This window comes from Maylandia zebra, linkage group LG7, assembly GCF_041146795.1.
Source record: "Maylandia zebra isolate NMK-2024a linkage group LG7, Mzebra_GT3a, whole genome shotgun sequence".
Classification (NCBI taxonomy): Eukaryota; Metazoa; Chordata; class Actinopteri; order Cichliformes; family Cichlidae; genus Maylandia; species Maylandia zebra.
This window is the reverse complement of record NC_135173.1, coordinates 40,843,022-40,862,838: the sequence shown is the minus strand read 5'-3', so window position 1 is coordinate 40,862,838 and position 19,817 is coordinate 40,843,022. Positions and strand designations below refer to the sequence as shown.

The window sequence follows — 19,817 nt, the reverse complement described above, 5'->3', positions numbered from 1 at the left end:
TCCTTAGATACCCGGCCACGTCTTCCCGCCTTCCACGCAATGAGTATCAGCGCTCCGAGAGGCCTGGCCAGCTCGGGGCAAAAGCCCATCACGGAGATTCTCCACCCGCTGTCCGCCGCCGAGGAGCCGCTCTCCCCCGGGCCAGATGTCACCGTCAGCGGTGGAAGGGATAAGGTAGGATCTGATGGGGCTTCACCGACGGTGGGGGATGGAAAGAGGACGCTTACCCAAACAAAACCCCTCTTTGATTAAAGTGTTTTACGGCTGACGCCAGTGTTTATCATTCCCCCTGTTAATAAGTAGGAGAAAACCGATGCAACTTTAAAGAGGAAACTGTGGAAAACACTCATTTCTGTTTGCATTTGAGGTTTTAGAGCACATGGCTGAACCCTCTGAGTCTGCCACTAAATCAGTGCTGAAACAGCAAATTCACCTAGTTTGGATATCTTGCCCAAATTAATCGACACAAACTCGCAAGTAAAACCGTATTTAAGATGGATTATGTGTGTACGTGGGCATGGCATCCATCTCAACCCCGGTGAGCTGAGTAAACAAAGTTGGGCCATCCAAGCATATCACATGGCTTTTATTCTCCCTGCTTCTGCTGCTGCTGTGTTTACTGTAGTAACAACTGTAGCAACCACTTTGATACTGAGGTTAATTATTGCCTACAGGAGATGCTGTAATACTGCCAGTATGAAGCTTCTTGGCATCATTATGGTTGTGGCTTTTCCTTGTACATGATTACCCAGGCCAAATGGGTCTGGCTCCTGTCAAACCATTTGTCCAGTCATTTTAACAAAATGGAAATGCCACAGGCTCCAGAGCAGGTCTAATATCATTCTATTTAGATAAGAGATCTTTCTTAGGATCTGGTGTATAATGTTAAACACCGAAATTGCATGCCTAAGGGTGCTTTTAGTTCCTTAAAGAAGCTGTAGGAAACAAACACCACAATAACCCATTAAGCATACTGCAGCTCAAGTGGTCTGAGTGGGAACTAATCAAAAGGGAACTGGACTCCTGCACCTCCCTTGCTGTCTGTTTTCAGGCTTCATAAACTCTGGTCAATGATGGAAGACTTTGGACAATCACAGGCTGTTTCAGACCAGATCAGGTGAACAGTACAAAGAGCAAAAAAGTGCAAAGGAAGTAGAATTCACTCAGGTAGAGTGGACAAACGCAAATGTGATGAGTCAAAGGTTCGATCCCAAAGTCTGTGGGGGAGATGGACGCCCAATCTTGAAAAATACACAAACATCCACGGCAAAAAAATTTGAGGGTGGGCAGGTGAGCAATAACACATCATATGTATAAAAAGATAATGACAGATGGAGGCTTTCTTTTATGATTAAAAATCCCAATTGCATCTGTCGGTGTGTGTACCGATGCAACAGATTTATCTAATAGGCGTGTGCCCATGTTGGTCTGTAGGGAGGGGTATGAAAGTGGTGCTAGATTGGATCAGTCACATAAAAATTGAAGTGCACATTTTCTTTATTACTGATTTTGATGTTCATTTGATTATTTTGAGGTCTGGGCTGTTGATAGGACAAAGCAAGGATTTACATTGTGTCACTTTGAGGTCTGAGAGAGAGTATGAAAGTGGTTGCATGAGCAAATTTAGCAAGTTCACAAGTGGCACAATTGCAGGCATTGGGACAGCAAAACAACTGATCACAGCAGCATAGGTCCTACTTGCTGCAGCTTTAACCTGCAAAAACAGGCACAGGTAGTTTGTGTTAACATAAACATGTATAATTTTTTTAAGTTGGCAAGTTCATATTTTAGGCGTGACCATAAGTGTTTAAAATATGCAAACATGTCCTTAAGGAGCAGCTGGTGTTATTTAGTGATAACAAAAAAAAGCTCAGGTGGAAATATTACATTGATGATGGTGAGGGTTAAATTCCATTCGGTGCTTGGTGACTCACTGACATGCTGTCGTGGCACTTGATGTATTTAGTAACACCTGTGCTCTAAATATCTGCTGATTGGCCACAATGCCGGGACTGGTTGTCACAAACATCTGTCAGCTCTGCCGTGTCTGTTAGACACATACAGTTTTCTTATTTTCCTCCTCACTGTCAGTGCGTACTGGACTCTCCTGTTGCTTATTAACATCAGCCCAATGCAATTATCTCAACTGTGATTACCAAAGCAGGTTAGCACCAAAGTGTTTAAAAAAAAAAGAGAGAATTTACAGCATCAGCGCCCGTGTGTGTGTTTCCTGTGTGCACAGCAATGAGTGAAAGCAGTGTGAAGAAACTGTGTGGACAAACTGAGGGAAAGCACTTCTTTTGACAGCGATTGAAGTAGAAATTTATCCACAGACCCTCTTTTTTTCTTTTTTTCTTTTTCTTTTTAAAGAAAAGGTAATTGTGCTTGAACATGAGCCTCTCACACAACGAAAGTAGTTCCTTTTCTCATGTGATGCCATAGAAGACTCTGACAGCCGCTGAGATTTGTCACCAGAAGTTCACAGAAAATCAAATGTTACATTACAAGTCCTCATTCCAGCGGTCCATAATAAAACTGTTTGTGTTATGTTGTTTCCTGCTAACAAAAATGATCCTTTGTGCAGTTTTTGGTTGCACCACTGATATTTTCACCCCTTATTTACATGTTTCTAGACAAGAATCAGAACAGAATTGGGGGAAAAGGCTTTTAGATACGCTGCCCCTGCTTCCTGGATCTGAATCTGGAGAAGGAACTGAAAGTATCAGAATTGGTTACCTTGGGGGAGTTTAAGTCCATCTTAAAGGAACGAGAGAATAACTCTTTTACTCAATGTGATTGTTTTTAATGTCGCTCTTAATTTGATCTGTTATTGTATATTTTTCACATGTTTGTATGGGATATTGTATTTGTTTTAAGTGTTATATACTTATGTGGTACATGTATTTTGACTTTTGTTGCCATGATGCCAGGTCTCTCTTGGAAATGAGATTTTTTTTACCTGGATAAATAAAGGACTAATAAATAAAAATAAAAGAATACATGCGTTTTCCTGCAATATGCATCCAAAAGTGCTCAACAAAAAGATAATAGAACAGCATTAAAATCTTCTCAACTTCAATTCCATGCCAGTACAGCTTTAATAATTCATGATCAATTTTCTCCCAACATACAGTGCGGGATATTGGCCCAGTGCACTCCTGAGACTGCACCTCTACTGTTAGCAGCACCTCTTAGTTAGTCTTCTAAACTATTATTTCTTAAGTAAGGCCCTTGGAAAGCAGTGACTTTTATATATTTACTTGGAAGATAAGATAAAAAAAAATTCTCAGTATTTCATGCCAGAGCTGTTTGTTTCCCTCCCATTATCCATCATTCAGTTAGGACAGTGTAGGAGATGTAGGATGTTTGCACGGGCCTAACAAGAGCGCCATTGACAGAGAGGGAAAAAAAACTGCAGTGGCAGCATCGGGATCTGTGTTTTACTCTTTGTTTGCAGAGTGCAGCATCTGTATTTTGGTGTCATGATGTTGTGGTTATCTGTTCACATGCAGGAAGTGGGACTGACCAACGGGACGCCGGTTGAGACGCCGAGTCCGGCTTCTGCGTCCGTGCTGTTCAACAGGCTGCAGCTGGACGACGACTTGGACTCAGATGGCAGGGACCCCTACGCCGACACAGAAACCCACGACCTTTTCGTCACTGTCGACGACCCAAAGAAACACGTCTCCACCATGGAGACCTACATCACTTACAGAGTCTCCACCAAGGTCTGCTACAGGCTGGTGTCATGATAATGTGAACAAACTCTGTTTTATTTTATAGAAAATAATTGCTTAATTAAACTTTTATTTAGTGTTTTCTTGTATTTTTTTTTCCTTTTTTCTTCGACCTGCATTTAATGATGGCGCAGAGCTTTAATGCAGCTGCTGGAGGTTCTGAAAAATGCTGTGCTGTAGTGTTAAAATGAATATTTAATTAGAAAAACATACCAGTGAGGAAGGTGTAAGTTAAAGATACTCTGTGGTGTTTTTGACTTGCAGTGCATTGTTTTTATGACTGTGTAGCAGTGCAGCAGCACAGGTAGGGAAGCTACCTAACAAGGATGTAAACAGAGGAAAATACACTTGACACATTTGCATGGGCTTTGTCCACAGAGCACTTTAACAACTTAAGATGTGTAGATAGGAATCAGGCTTTTCTTGATGAAGCTGTGAAAGGTTACATGGTGACAGCTCATAGACTCTTATATATTGCAGTGGGTGTATTTTGTCTGTTTAATCACTGAGCCCCCTTTTTTTTTTTTTTTTCTAAATTCAGTTTTCACATCTCTTAATTTCTGCTGTTTTAAGAGATGTTTTAAGAGATTGCTGTTGTTAACCTCCAGTTTAAAGCCACAGACACACTGATGTTTTATCTCAAAAATACTGTGATGTAGAAATGTACATTAGTTATAGTTGCCAGCTTTTGTCACAGGAGCAGCAGCAGGCAAGAGAATGTTGCCACCTCCAGACAAAGAGAGAAATGGATGCTGGAGCAGAAATCATGTGTTAAATCTGTTAAATCTACACTTTTATGTGTATATGAGTTTTTTGTTTGTAAAGCTGTTGTTATTGCATTGTCCATTGTTAGAAAGGCATGGACACCAAATTCTGAACCCACAGTGAAACAAAGGGACAATTATGTGACAGATTGCCTGGTGCAATTTATTTTGCGGGTTTCGCGAGAAGGAGGGTAAGCCCGAAAATAAAAATCTAGAAAAATATTTGATATATGAGGCTAAAATTTCACAATGTATGTATGTCCACATTTTAAAACCATAAAGGTTTCAAGTAAATCAGAGGTGGTTGTGCAGAAAATGTTTAAATAATTTATTTGAGATGGAATGAACCGGTTAGACCTGAATTTGCTTGTGTCCTGATAAAACGGGTCGTTTCAGATACATGAACCTTTCCTGGAAAATGATATTCCGCAAGGGAGATTCTGTAACTTGTGTTTAGCGGGTGGATCCTCTGTTTTTTGTTTTTTGTTTTTTTTTTCTTCAGCGCTTAATGACATAAACCGATTCAGTGGGGAGACATGTCCAAGCAACCTTTGACCCTTGATGTTCAGAGAGACAGGAAGTGCATTTTTGTGTGTGTACACATGCACTGCCTAGTGTGAATACTAAATGATTTTCCCATTTCTTTCTTTCTAAATTAACTTAAACTGTTACAAAATAACTCACAAACGGTGTAAAATTTACTCGGCCACAAAAGGCTGCGTTCATGGACCTGTTTGACTTTACCACCTTGTCACATGCTGGATTTTTCTAGCTCTTTCTTCCTTTTTTTTATATGAAGAATTTCATTTAGAAATGTTTGTGTGTGTTCTTCCTCAGACAACACGGATAGAGTTTGACCTGCCGGACTACTCTGTTCGGCGGCGCTATCAGGACTTTGACTGGCTGAGGACCAAGCTGGAGGACAGCCAGCCGACCCACCTCATCCCAGTAGGTTACACGAGCTTTGTTGCAACCAGCTGTGCCACTTGCCAATTAGAAACCTCTCACGCTCTCTTTTGCACTCCGGTCTTGTCGCCGGTCTTGTCCCCGCTCTGCCGTCGTCCTCCCATCTCCAGCCGTTACCAGAGAAGTTTGTGATGAAGGGCGTGGTCGATCGTTTTTCCGAGGAGTTTGTGGAGACGAGGATGAAGGCCCTGGACAAGTTCCTGAAACGAGTTGCAGACCACCCCGTCCTCTCCTTCAACCCTCATCTAAATGCTTTCCTGTCTGCCAAGGTGAGATGGGGGTCTCCCATGAAGAAAAGCAGTCCCACTAATATATGAATATAGGTCAAAAGGAAAGGAAAATCATGAGTGCTGTTGCGTGATAAATGAAAATTCAAAAGGCTCAACCTCAGCTGTAAGCTTTCAGAAAAATATAAAACCACAAAATTTACACCTCTTATTTCCTTGCTTAAAATGTCTTTAAGCAAAGTTTTTGTTGCTCTCTTTAAGACGAAAGACCTTCAAATGGTCTTAATCGCCACCAATACTCGATCTCCACTGAGAAGAGGAGAGGAGACACGATTACCATCATATTTTCTTTACTGTCTAACCTTTTGAAACTTATGTGGCTGCCTATTTATATCAAGATCATGCTGTTGCTCGCAGGACCTCAACAAACGTCAGGGTCTGGCCCTGCTATCCAAAGTGGGTGAGTCTGTGAAGAACGTGGCTGGAGGCTACAAGCTGCGAGTGCGACCTCCTGAGTTCTGCGCCATGGGAGAGTACCTGGACACCTTTAACCAGAAACTGGGAACCATCGACCGGATCGCTCAGAGGATCCTCAAAGAGCAATCAGGTAAGGGGCCGAGGAAATATTATTTAAGCATGATAATTCTTCCTCCTTCATCTATTTTCCAGAGAAGTCTGAGCACAGATGCTCTTACATGCCTTTCATCAGTCACCTGCCCAGCTTTTCTGGAGAGAATCTGAGGTGTTTGTAGGCTAGCCAGGGAGACATAACCTATTCAGAGTGTCCTGGCTGGCCAGTGGTCTTCTCTTAGCTGGACATGCCTGAAATACCTCATGTAGGAGGCGTAGGAGGCTCGTATCATCATCAAAAGTCCCCGACACCTTTGCTGTTACATATGGTGAACTGTTTATCTATTTTTTTCCATTCTAAATTAAACCCACAAAAGGAGAAATAATTATGCTGAATCATAAAAAAAAAAGAAGAAGCTAAAAACCAGAAGAGAAGCTTTCGTTTGTATAGGATGTTTTTATTTTACCAAATATATTAAACTCCATGCTGACCCTTAGATGTATAAAGCACTATGGCTGGATAAAGAGTTAAATTCTCTAGAGTTGCTTACCCCATTCGTGTATTTTAGGCACACGCAGGAAGCAGCCAAATTCATATGGTGCTGTGCTCTTTGCAGCGTAGCCTCAGTGACTATAGAGGAGCTATTTGTATGTTTACCACTGTGCTTGTGGTTACAGATGAACTTCATCGAGGCTACTTCTTCCAAATGTGTATTTTAGGCACCAGCAAGCAACGAGTGCATATAGTGCATTGGAGCTTGCTCTTTATATTACGTTTCTTGGCCATTTTGCTGGTAGCATTTTGTAGCATCGGCGTTTGAATTTCATGTGCGATCGTCCAGTCTGTACCGGGGACACAAGCAATGAGTTTTAGGATGAGTTGATATGCAGTATTGACTGTGGAGTGTGTTTGTTTGAAGAGGAATCCACAGACCTTTGGGCCTTGTGGTTGATAACTGCAGGCCTAACTCATGCATGAAAAGTGACTGTGTAAATAACTGCCACCAGCCACGTGAAGTGCTGCTCGGCACCATCTGTTCAAGTTGTAGACCAGTGGCTGTCCGCGGCGGCCTTGTTAGAGGAGATAAGATGGAAACTGATGACTGTAAATAATAAAGACCTGTGAGGTGATGGAGTGTAATCCAATCCAATTTTTTTTATAAAGCACTTTAAAATACCCAGCACAAGACCAAAGTGCTGTACAGAAAATAAGTTAAAAACAATAGTGTAAAAAAAAAACTATGCTTGTGGCTTTGCTGTGATTTATTTCCCAGCACTAGTACTCTGCAGTAACTCTGACTTTAAGAAGTCAGATCTGACCTAACCAACTCTTTCACCCCATCTCTCGACTAGAGTATCTAACTGAGCTACGCGAGTATGGTACAGTCTATGCCAGTTGGGCGGGGTCAGAGGAGGAGCTGCAGCGCCCTCTGGAGGGCGTGGCTGGCTGTGTGACGACGTGCTGCGGCGCGCTGGAGGACATGAGCGAGAACATGGGCCAGGACTTTCTACCCGTGCTCAGAGAATACATTCTCTACATCGAATCAATGAAGGTAGGGAGTTGGTGGCACTAAAAACGTGTAACGTCTGCTTGATGTGTCAAGAAAAGGGAACAAAATAAAGTGTTCTAATTTCTGCTAATTAGTCCCCGGGTGTAGGTTAAACAAAAATTTAGCGTTAACTGTTTAGAATTTTTTGGACATTTTATACTAACTCATAGTAATTAATTGGCTGATGATAACATTCATGGCCAGATGAGGCCTGTTCTCTTGTTATTTCATGACAGATAAAAGATCAACATGAAGTCCAAAGAGATATGCAAGTGAAAAAAGCGATTGTTAGGCTGAAAAGACAAAGCGAGAGAGTTGCTTAACTTGCTTGAAAAGAATGAAAGCCCTGGCAAGCTCATCAAAACCAAAAGACCCGAAAGAGCACAGAAAACAACTGAAGTCGATGATGACAGAATTATTTCCATGGCCAAGAAAACCTCCCTTCACAACATCTAACTAAGCCAAGAACACTCTTGAGATGGTGCGTACATCATTGTCAAGGTCTAAAATCAAGAGATGCCTTCATGAGTGTAAATAAAGAGGGTTTACAACAAGACGCAAACCACTGGTTACACTCTGGAGCACGAGGACCAGATTAGTATTGGCCAAAAAACTTCTTTGCATAGATGAACCGTTTACCAGAATGATGGGATGATGGGAAGTGAAACAAAAACAGCTCCTGACCTGGAGCATACAACATCATCTGTTATGGCTGCCTGTGAAACCAGGGCACTAATGTGTATTGATGCTGCTGATAGACGAGCAGGGTGAATTGGGAGTCATACAGGGCCGTACACTCAGCAAAATGGGGCAGAACTGATCAGACAGTGTTTAACAGTACAAATGGATAATGACGCAAAGCAAAACAACCAGGGGGTTTCTCAAGGCAAAGAAAGGGAATGTTTTTAAAAGTCAACCTGATGTCACTCCAGAGCGTGCTTTTCAGTTACTGAAGGCAAAAAACCCACTGAAGGATAAAATAAAGGCCTGGAAGGGAAACACAGCTTTTTGTGATATCCATAGGTTCTACACTTTGGGTGGTCATTGACTGCAAAAGGGTTTCATGACAATCCTCATAAAATGATGTTAGCTTGTCCAGTTAGTTTTGAGCCTGTGGAGATGTGGGGTCTGTGTATAAACATAGCAATATTCCTCAACAGTTATTTTGTTAAACCAGAATTAAAGCAGAACATCTGCACTTCAACCACATCTCGACTGTGCAGGCAGAGAGAGGCAAAACTACAAAAACCGTGTCATTGTCTCAAACCTAGTGACAAAAAGAAGCAAACTTATGTGAAATTAAAATATTTTTGCCTGTTTCTTTCCAAACTAAAAAGAAAAAAAGATGTCTGGTTTGCTGAGCTAAAATTAGCAGAGGAAAGTTCTACTGAAGTTTTCCACTGTAAACACATTTATAGGTTTTGGATGGAAAAGAGTGGAAACGGCAGTTCTGCTCGGTTCGCAGGCACAAGCTTAAAAATGTGTAATGTTTAACCGTGGATTAGTTTCATTTATTTATAGCGGAGAACATAAGGAAGATACGCGGGGGCAGAAATTTACCCAGAACAGCATAAAGTGCGAGTCCTTCTGCCTGCACACAGTCGAGCAGCGACTGCTTTCATCACCTTTGAACCTGAATAGAGGAAGTATGGTGTGAGATTCTGCATGTGTCATGTCCTGTCCTCGCCAAGCTCCTGATTCAGCATCTCTGTCTCAGTTTAACAGTTTGCACATGTTGTCTTTCTTATAAAATACTTCGGACAGTGTCACATTAAGGGTGCAAAATAAAACGTATGACCTTCTCTGTCTGTTTACAGAATGTTTTAAGGAAGCGAGACCAGAGCCAAGCGGAGTACGAAGGCCGTCTAGAAGCAGCCGTATTGCGCAAACAAGAGGACAGAACGCCCGTGAGCCTTCCCCTTCCTTTCATCTGAATCTGCCGTTTCTGCATTTGTCACTTCTGGGAGCGTCTTTACTTTTCACTGGCATTCTTAGAATTGAAAACTTAATAAATTACAAGTTAAGAGATCATTCTTCAGGTGACCAGGTTAGATTTGTCGGATGTTAAATAAAGTTGTTCATTTTTATCTTTTGCCCATACAAACATCACAGGATTTAATACACACCCCATCTCCACCAACGCTCCTGCACCGCTCGAGCGGCGATGTTGTTTGTGATTCTTGTCCTGTAAATTAGTCCTGTATTATGTCCCCTATGGCTCCTGTAGCTGATGTTGTTTGTGTTATACCAGATACCAGCGGAGGTAGAGAAATGCCAGGACAAAATGGAGTGTTTCAACGCTGACCTGAAGGCAGACTGGGAGCGCTGGCAGAGCAACAAGAGACAAGACTTCAAGCAGCTTCTCACCGGCATGGCCGACAAAAACGTCACCCATTATGAAAAGGTACGCCTGTGTAATTTCTGTAAAAACACTCCAGCTTTTAGCCTCAGGCAGCACACGAGCTGTTCTTAAAGGTCACCGGAGACACTCCCACTGATACCAGTGTTTCCAGTTTTATAGTGGCATAAAGACTGAAAACAGTGGAGCAGTTAGGGAGACGCTAAATGATGTGCAGCTGTCAGGGGGGGGGGAGGGTCAACAGATGACAAGAAGACAAACACTAACCTCTCTCCAAAGTGATCCCATCTATTCATGCGTACAGAGTCTGCACTTAATTTAAGATATAAAAAACAGGTTCATTTTTTCAGTTTCTTATTATTTGAGTTTAAAAAAAAGTTTATGTAGACTAGAGAAATATTATTTAATGATGCGAGCACAACTCAGTATTACTATAAATGAACTTTAACTGTTGGTCGCCGTCGTTGCACTGATTACGCACAACTCTCACCTTGTTTTTGGTTTTCTCTACGTGGAAAACGCACATGCTTAGGATGAGCAGGCGTGCAGTCAGTCCACATAATTACCTCCTGTCCCGTTTTCTTGACTACAACTGTAGGATGTCATGAGGCCTAGGAAAGGTGTGAAAGACTTGCTAACAATATAATGATCTCAAGAAGATGGACTACAAATTCTCATCTTGTTTCTTTCATGTGCTTTAATTACAAAGGTTGTTTATTTGTTCTTCTCATGATCTCATGATCTTGTGTATGTTTATTTTTCAATGCATAAAAATAACAAACAGTATTTAGTTTGTTAGCCTTATCCTCCCTGAAATTTCTCTGAAACTGTTCAAGCGCATTCGCTCATTAGCCCGTAGAGACTGTTTTGTACTCATGTGTGAGTGCTAGAGCCATCTGACTTTTTTTTATTATCTGGTAGATCCTCAGCAGCCTCTGTGGCAGATGTGTGGAATCACTGTACAGATTTCTGAGCTCTCACTGTGAAAACATGACTTTTACAAACATAAATCTTTCAGAGCAGCCTCAGAACTCACCTAAATAATTCCAATCTTTCCCTTTTACCTCATTCTTTCCCCACGTCGGCCGACTCTTCGTCCTTCTCCGCCCTGCGCAGTGCCAGGCAGCGTGGGAGTCGCTCATAACTCTCCTCCAGGACAAACAGACTGAAGACAAAACGAGTGAGACGAACTGAAACATCTCTCTATCTCTTTCTCTCCGTCTCTCCACACACACTCTCTCGTTCATGCCACGGAAAAAGACCAACAGGGCAGCAGGTTTACCTGCTGGACTCGGGGCCCCTGTTCTCCTGTGAGATGATTGTATGAGGGGAGTCGTCTCCCTCTAAGATTTTGGTCCGCTAAGGAGGAAACATACGGTGCATTCGAGGACAGCTAGGAAAAGAGGAGAAACCTACTATGTATAGTTTTTGTTTCTTTTTTGACTTTTTCTACTTTATATTTCGAGTTAACAGTCGGTTGCCAACGCTGCTTTGTATTTATTTAACCGCAGTCTCTTACTCAACGCTCTCCCATTTTCATACTGAGAAAACTGTTCATGAAGGTGTTGCTGCTGTGTGGGTCTATGAAGTATCTTAGGTTTGTTTCAGATGTGTTCAAAACATCCTCAAGATGTTTTTTTTTTTTTCTTTGTCCTGCCAGGTTGTAAAAGCCTCTGGGAAATACGACAGTGAATGAACAGGAATTTACTCTCTTGTACTCAAAGCACCACACCTGTTGTTTTTTGTTGTTTTTTACTCTATACTTTTACCAAAGGTCACAAACTTCACCCCTGTCGTTCCTGCACCTGTTATTAAAAATAACCCACAAAAATCAGGTGGTATGTGAAAAATGTTCAAGTGGGACCTCTGCGTGTTTTCCCTAAGGGACACTTTAGTATGTCTTGGTTTTTGTTTTTGTTTTTTGCTACAAACCCTCACAGATAAATGGAGATAAACAGTGTTCAGCGATGACGATGAAGGTGCCTACAGAAGAAAACAAGGTCTTGCCATCTATAAATCACCATTTTGGGCTATAATCTCTGGTCTCACTAACTCAAACTTATGAGAAAATAACTTGAAATTTTGAGATTATAACTCAGATTTTTAAGTTACAGGTAGCAAAAAGTTTTTTGTTTTTTTTTTGTTTGTTTTTTTAAGTGATGGCAACAAGCTTCTATGGGCGTCTGAGCTGAACGCTGAGGTTTGTCTGAGAGGTCACTTTGTGGAAGGTGGAGTTTTTAAGAGAACAGCGGCTCCACCTTGTGGCCAAGCTGTTAATAGTTTTCTCCCATGCTTTTGAAATGAGGGGGAAGTGAAGAAGTGAGCTACCTCTTTTGGCTTCTCTTGATATCGTCTTTCTCTCACCATTCCCATTTATACCCTTCCTCTTCTTCTTTAAGCAAAGACTTACCTCAGTTGGTGACGTTAACGGTGCATTTGGTTCATAATAATAAGGTAAAGGCTCCAGTGGTAAGAAGACGTAAATGTTTTACCATTGGATTTTTTTTTTTTTTTAAATTAACTTATTATTATTTCCTTGCCTAAGTGATAAAACCCTGCACTGAAGCATGCATAACCATCCCTAAGAAAGCCATGAATCCTGAATATAAGGTGTCAGTGTGTTCATGCTGCTGGCTTACAGAGGAACTAAAACCTCTGGGGCTAGTGGAAAAATCCCTGCTGTGTCATGTTAAGAGTGAGACATTGCAAAAAACAAACAAACAAAAAACGACACCCTGAGCGATGCAACACATTACTTTAAATTCTTAAATTGCCTGTTTTAACCAAACGGGCTGAGACTGAGGTACTGAACAGCATGGAAACCCTCTGCGGTGCAGCTCTGTTAGCAATCTGCTCAGCTGTGACTCATGGGATAATGAGGTGGAGCCCTGTATGTGAGGCACACTTTTTGCATCACACTCCTTTATTATTTTCCAACTCCTGAATGGGAAAAATCCCCTCACTGCAATCATAATATTTAAAACTTTCTGATTTACTGCCAACACAGGAAAGCTTATTCTGCTTTCCTTTTACTCTGAAAGTAGCTAAAACCTGACCAATGACGCCCAGGCAGACTCAGTCATGTGACATTTCCACAGTCACCACGTTTTGTCCTCCTGTTGGTTAAGAGTTTCTCCTTCACTGACAGGATTTCCAGACTAGAGCTGCTTTCAGATTTTGTTACAATCAAGTAAAGTAGCCGTCACATTACTGAGCCTGCGCCTCCATGCAACCAAATGCAAGCGCTGCAGCATCCTGACGAGGCGTCTGCAGCTGCCAGTGAACTGGGTTTATTTTGTTCTCTCTCTTTTTTTATTGTCCTTATCTACTTTTGCCTTTCACATTTTACCCTTAAGCTTTAAAAGAGTGAAGCAGCTACTCTGTAACTAGTAGAAGTCAACAATGTGAATAAAAAGTATCTTTATGGACGGAGGCAGCTGCAGTGGAGCGGCCTATGGATGCACCAGGGCTAAAAGGGAAAATCCAAAGATTTACTACGATCATTTTTGCCCATACTGTTGTCCTATAATAACTCCATTGCATTTGAATAGCTCAAACCTTAGAGTTTGACTGTAAAGTTCTAGTAGTAGTCCACTAGTAGTGCTATTGAGCAGTATTTGTAGCTGCTCCCACATTGATTGTACTCATACAAACACATCAGGTGCCAGCTTTTATCAATTAAAGGGATCATACATCTGTTTATACTAAAGAAAACCCCAGATCGGTTTAAAAACATTAAATGTTTGCTTGTAGCTAAAACTCACTGAACCCTGAGTGCAGTTTGAGAAGTAACTGGATGAAATGTAGCATAAATATTACAAAAAAAACTAAAACAAATAAATATAATAAAGCTTGAAAAACACATTTCCTGTTCTGTTTAAGGTATAACATTGGTATCTGCTGAGGATTGTGAGTTGTTGTTGTTACTTGATTTCTTATCATTAGGCACTGGTGCATCTGTAGAGCATCGCTTTGGTGTAAATGAAGTAATTGACATGTGAGACACACATTTATGAAACTGGAGGGCATCTTTGGGATTTATATGAGTGCATAAAGATTTAAAAGGGATTAGAGATGTGCACGAACAGTGTAAACCTGCCACAACCAAAACAGATTTACTTTTGATGCACATTAAACCTCCAACAATAGCTCTGTTTAGTGTGATCAATGTTCTCTATTAGCCAGTGCCCTAGTATTATTATTATTATTATTATTATTATTATTATTATTATTATTATACTACATGTGCCTGCTGAATTGTTTTGCACTAAATATGTAGCTCAAGGCCCTGGCAGAAACTTCTGCTGGGGAAAAAAATTGTTTTTCTTTCTAATTTAATTTGCTGAAAAATTGAAAACAAACTGGTCTAAAGTCAGTTGAGACACATTCAAAAAATGCTGTATATGAAGCTGATTCAGGTTAAATCCTTCAAACAGGGACGTCTGTTATGAGCCTGTTGGAGGGGAGAGTTTTCATTCAAATATTTCCAGGCCAAACATCCTCCACCCCCAATGCCTCACTCTTCCTCTCATCGTCCCGGCAGCGTGGATTCGCACGTGAAGATAAGATCTGATTTTCAGCACATGATTAATAAAAGCGACCAAGTCAGTCTAAACCTCAGATCACTTTTTTGTCTGTTATGGTTTTGTTTTGTTTTTTTAAACCTCTGTTCCTCCTCATTGTGTGCTGTTTACGTTCAGAGCCCTTATTGTACATTTGGATGTTAATAACAATTTTGTTGTAATTATAAATAAGCTTGTACATTGATGTTGTTTTTGATGCAATTTATCTTTAACACAAATTGGGGTTTTTCTGATATATTGGACCAATAATAAAAAGAATGAATGCATTTGATATTTTTCTGCTTCTGTAACTTTGTGTGTGTGTGTGTGTGTGTGTGTGTGTGTGTGTGTGTGTGTGTGTGTGTGTATTTATTTATGGTGCAACGATATTCGTATCGATATTGAACCGTTCGATACAGTGCTTTCGGTTCAGTACGCATATGTATCGAACAATACAAAATTTGTAATTTATTTTATCAACTTTCCTTCTGACGATGCTGTCTGTGTTGAGCGCTCAGTGGATCTGCGTTCGACTACTCCGCCTAGGCTCGACAGTGCAGCCTAGGCGGAGTAGTCGAACGCAGATTCACTGAGCGCTCAACACAGACAGCATCAGAAGGAAGAGCGCAGGGCAAGCTAGCGAGACAGAAGTTAAGCTCTCCTTACAACATGGACCTCCCCCACCCTCATTCAGATCTGGCGTTTGGAATTATTTTGGTTTTCATGTGACGTATGACCCTGAAGGTAAGCGAGTCATGGACTAAAGTAAAACAGTATGTTGGATGTGCCATACAATGCTCAATTACATGGGTGGGAGCTAGTGTGTTAGCGCAGTTAGCTCGTTAACGTGTTGGCCGTCTAGCCCCATGCACGGGGCGATCGGCGGTAGCTCGTTAACGGAGATTTGCCATGTTGTGGCGTTAAGGTCATTTCAACGAGATTAACCTGAAAGCACTAGTGGGAACACAACGAATATGACTGCACATTTACGCTGACATCATCCTAGTGCAAAGACAAAAACAACAAGCATGCTACTAACTTTAGCCGAGTCATTTAGACAGCTGTTAGCACATGATTCTCCTTATGCTGCTGAGAATATAGCCCAGAAGAAGCGGATAGTATAGCTTTTATTTTGGAAAGAGACATTTCTCTGTAATAAACTCTCTTTTCCAAAGATGAGTGATTCCTCAATCAGATACAGGGCTTGCAATATCGCTAGCCCGACGTCCCGGAGCTAGCGATTTTTTTCAGTCGAGCTACCAAAATCTATCTCTTCCCTGCCCGTCGGGCTATTGTAGGAAGGAAAAATACAATGCTTTTGCATTCTTTCGGAAATGTAGCTGGGTAATTATGTCATTGGCATCGGTGAGCCACTGTCAATATGTGACATAGGGCTGCACGATATTAGGAAAACCTGCGATGTGCGATAACTGTGATCAATACTGCGATAACGATATGACTTGCGATAAAATAAATAGCAAAAAAAAAACAAAAAACAAATACATAATTTCCGTTTTACTGCACAGTTTTATTTAATGAAACCTGCTGTATTAGCAGTGTAACAACAAAGTGCAGTCAAACATTGAAACATTGCCCCCATAAAAAAATTTCTGAGGCTTGAATTCTGAAAGACATCCTTCCCGGTCTCTATAATTAGTTTTAAATAAACATAACTTAAATTATACTGCAAATTATCTCTATGCAGTTGTTCATCATTTTACCACTCACCAAGTAGTTATGATGCAAGTCAAAACTGGAGTGGAAACTTTACTAGATTAAACTATAGGTAAGAACTTGTCTGCTGTGGGAACACACCAAAGAACAATTGTCTACCTTTGTGGTCGTACTGGCCAAGACTAATATTATCAACAATTAAGAACAATGTAGGTAGTGTATTTTTGTAATTTTTTGAAAAAAAAAAAAGGTTTCTCTATCTTGCATTCATCCTTCCTGAGTGAATGTTTTTTAACATTTTTAACATGTTTTTTAAACATGTGCGCTGACATGTTACTATGTTTCCTGATGTACTAAAAAGTCTCTCTGAAGGTGAGCTACTTGCAGGTATGCAGAGACACTTCCTTGCAAGCTTGCTTAGCTGTGGGAATGTCATTTTGTGGAGTTTCCACCATGCCAAGGGGTCTTCCTCACTGTCTATGGCCGTGGATAGCAAGTAGCTGTTAAGCTCAGCTTCAACAGCTTGTGAGAGATGCATAAAAGAGGAGGTAGGGATTGGAGCTGCCTTGAAGAAACTGCCCAGGGACTTTTTTGCCTTCTTCAGGGGACGACTGGGTGGATCATCTGTCTGGGCCTCTGGTTCAGCGGAGCTTCTCTCCTGGAACAGAAAGCAGATTATAAGAAAAGTAAACATTTTGGACTAAATATGAATTGAAAGGTTTTATATATAAGCATGCATGAATACCTTCTGTGCCACTGCTTCCATTTCTGACATCACTCTGGTCTTGATGTCTGAGACTCGATCAGTGCTGGTGTAGCTGACTTTAAATCTGGGATCCATGAAGCACGCCATGTCCATAAGTTCCTGGGTAGCTGGATTTTCATATTTAGTAATCAGGTACTCGAGGATTTTCTTCTTAATTGATTTTGTCAAATCACTGTCTTCTTCCTTCTCTGCAAGCACCGACGTCTTCATCAGATGAAGGACTGGTTTTACATATGAAACACTAACGTAGCTCTCACCAGACAGGGCATCTGTAAAGTCTTGCAGGGGGTGTAATGCCTGGTTGACAGACTCCAGTACCTCAAGATCCTGCCAAGTAGGAATCAAGTGTCTTGATTTCTTGTCTGCTGAGATGACATCAGAAATGGCCCGCTGCTGCTCCAGGACTCTCTCAATCATCTTCTGCCTGGAACCCCACCTGGTTGGGCATTCTGTGATCAGTGTGTGCTCTGGGAGGTTGAGCTTCTGCTGTGCTTTTTTCAGAGCCATCTTTGCTTTCCAGCTGTGGCAAAAATGTCCAACTAACTTTTTGCAAAGTCCAATGGCTCGGGCAATGCGGGCATCATCTTTGATAGAATTTTCTGGAGAAATAAGAGGAAACAAAAAAACTGTCATGTTTAAAACCTTTTTTTTAAAAAAAAAAAACTAATTGAAATTTATAACTAAAGTTGTCTAAAAAGGTAACATTATCCTTATCAATATCAATTTGATAATAATGTATAGCACATTTTCATTGCTAAAAAGATCTGCCTTGAATAAAACTTACCGATTGCAAGGTGCAGCCTGTGTCCAAAACACTGAAGTCTGACCCAGTTGTTTAGCTCCGTGGCTCTCACAACATTGGCACCGTTGTCTGTGGTGATGCACACTTGTCGATCTTCTTTAAGATCCCAGCTGGCTAACACCTCACGTAATACATGGGCTATATTTTCACTAGTGTGGGAGTCTGGAAAATACACAGTCTCTAGACACCGTGTTTTCAGTTCAAAGTCTTCGGTGAGGAAGTGCACTGTGAAACTCATATATGGTTCCGTTGTACGACTTGACCATAGGTCTGTAGTGCTTGCGTAGTTTTCAGCTTGGCTCAGTTCAAACATGACGGTCTTGCGGCATGTTTCATACATTTGTGGAATGGCGACATGTGAAAAGTAGTTTCGTGAGGGGATGCGGTATCTCTGGTCCATTTTATGTATCAGACTGGTGAAGCCCTCTCTGCTAACTGTATTTATAGGCATCATGTCTTTAGCCAAAAAATGTGTAATGGCCTCTGTTATTTCTTTGTACCGCTTCGACGTTTTCTCATAAGGAATTCCACTTGAAAAACTCTGATACAGAGACGGCTGTTGGACTGCTGCGCTCTTTGTCTTAACATTAGCAACCTTTGTTTGGCTAGCCCTATCTTTCTGGAACTCTTCAAACAGTTCTCTGTGGTTGTATTGAAGATGATGGTGGAGATTAGTCGTGTTTCCTCTGGTGGTTGCCACGAGTGTTCGGCAAGTTTTGCAGAGTACCTGTGTTTGGAGAACGTCGTCTTTATCAAATCCAAAGTACCTCCAAATAAGTGAGGTACTATTTTTTTTTTTTTTAGCCACGAGTTCAGTAGCATTCTCGTCACGCGTCTCGCTCTCAGCCATTACAACTCTGACTCGTTGCTGCAGCGTTGTTCGCGCCCGACCTGCGTAGGAGGCGGGCCTCTAATCCATTTGATTGGTTAATGCCGTGAAGGGCTCTATTCGACTGGTCAAATGTGTAAATGGATTTCTTTGATTGGTAAATTCTTTACAGCACGTGTGTAAACATTTTAAGGTACCCAATTATCGCAGTTTACGCCGTCTTTTGCGATGGGCCCATCGCGCAGGCTGATATCGCGATGACAATAAATTTTCGATTTATCGTGCAGCCCTAATGTGACATATTGAAATCGAGTTTGAATTTGCGCTTGTTTTTTTGCTTTCACTTTGCAATCGCGCGAACTGTGTATAGAGAGCGACAGCACTGATCTGTGAGTGATGATAATTTGTGCACCAATTCCTCTGACATCGTCTTATTAATCGTTAGCTTACTATGCAAACATGACAAGTGAAATCTCCCGCAGCTTAAACATGTGAGAGGTTGATCGCGCAGAGAATCGCTGAGCTTATGTGAGTGCGTGTGTAAAAGCAGCAGGATTTATATTTGACTACGATGACCTGGATGACTGAGAACCTTCACAGACAGATATATATTTTAGTTCTGCTGAGCCAAATAAGACAGGTCAGGGTGAAGAAGTGACAGCCAAAGAAAAGCTTACCACAAAACGGAGAAGTTATGACAAATCAGACTATAAGGCAAAAAGAAAGTGCAGCTTTATGGTTTCATGGAGAAAAGAATTTCTGTGGCTGCAATATGACGAGCTAAATAACCAGGGCTGCACATAAGTGGTCCGCAGGTGCGCATTCGCTGTCAAAATAAAAAACACGCACAAGGGTTAGGGTTAAATTTAAAAACTGTACTTTTGTGTTAAAATATATATTTATAATTTTAATAAATGACAAATTAAAAAGGCATGAACATTTTATTTTGTATCGAAAAAATATCGAACCGTGACACCAAAGTATCGAACCGAACCGAACCGTGAATTTTGT

At 41.2% G+C, this 19,817-nt stretch overlaps 2 protein-coding genes across 5 annotated transcripts in view; one reads left to right on the top strand and one right to left on the bottom strand.

Annotated features, from left to right (window-relative positions):
- Positions 1–21: 21 nt before the first annotated feature.
- snx30 (sorting nexin family member 30) overlaps positions 22–19,817 on the top strand; it is a 34,352-nt gene continuing 14,556 nt past the window's right edge. The window contains exons 1-10 of one of the 4 annotated variants that reach the window (XM_014409744.3): positions 22–174; positions 3,513–3,728; positions 5,339–5,449; positions 5,578–5,736; positions 6,112–6,301; positions 7,618–7,817; positions 9,632–9,721; positions 10,066–10,218; positions 11,290–11,353; positions 14,610–15,027. In XM_014409744.3, coding sequence (XP_014265230.2) covers positions 40–174; positions 3,513–3,728; positions 5,339–5,449; positions 5,578–5,736; positions 6,112–6,301; positions 7,618–7,817; positions 9,632–9,721; positions 10,066–10,218; positions 11,290–11,353; positions 14,610–14,746 — 1,455 coding nt within the window. In that variant the 5' untranslated portion in view covers positions 22–39 and the 3' untranslated portion in view covers positions 14,747–15,027. Of the gene's footprint in view, positions 175–3,512; positions 3,729–5,338; positions 5,450–5,577; positions 5,737–6,111; positions 6,302–7,617; positions 7,818–9,631; positions 9,722–10,065; positions 10,219–11,289; positions 11,354–11,833; positions 15,028–19,817 lie in introns of those variants that run through there. The other 3 variants (XM_014409745.3, XM_023153240.3, XM_076886371.1) reach the window with 3 other exon arrangements.
- Positions 16,666–18,377, bottom strand: LOC143419611 (E3 SUMO-protein ligase ZBED1-like). Its single transcript, XM_076887021.1, has 4 exons — positions 17,960–18,377; positions 17,155–17,774; positions 16,791–17,067; positions 16,666–16,685 (listed from the first exon to the last, which is right to left on the bottom strand). Exons 1-4 carry the CDS (start codon positions 18,375–18,377, stop codon positions 16,666–16,668), a joined length of 1,335 nt encoding a protein of 444 aa, XP_076743136.1.

Bases quoted from the DNA above. Each gene is read 5' to 3' on its own strand.
- LOC143419611 (XM_076887021.1), bottom strand. From the start codon at position 18,377: ATGGACCAGAGATACCGCATCCCCTCACGAAACTACTTTTCACATGTC. The intron at 17,775-17,959 runs GTAAGTTTTATT...TTATTTCTCCAG, and splicing joins CAGGCTGCACCTTGCAATCG to AAAATTCTATCAAAGATGAT. The intron at 16,686-16,790 runs GTAGCTCACCTT...ACATTCACTCAG, and splicing joins GTGTCTCTGCATACCTGCAA to GAAGGATGAATGCAAGATAG.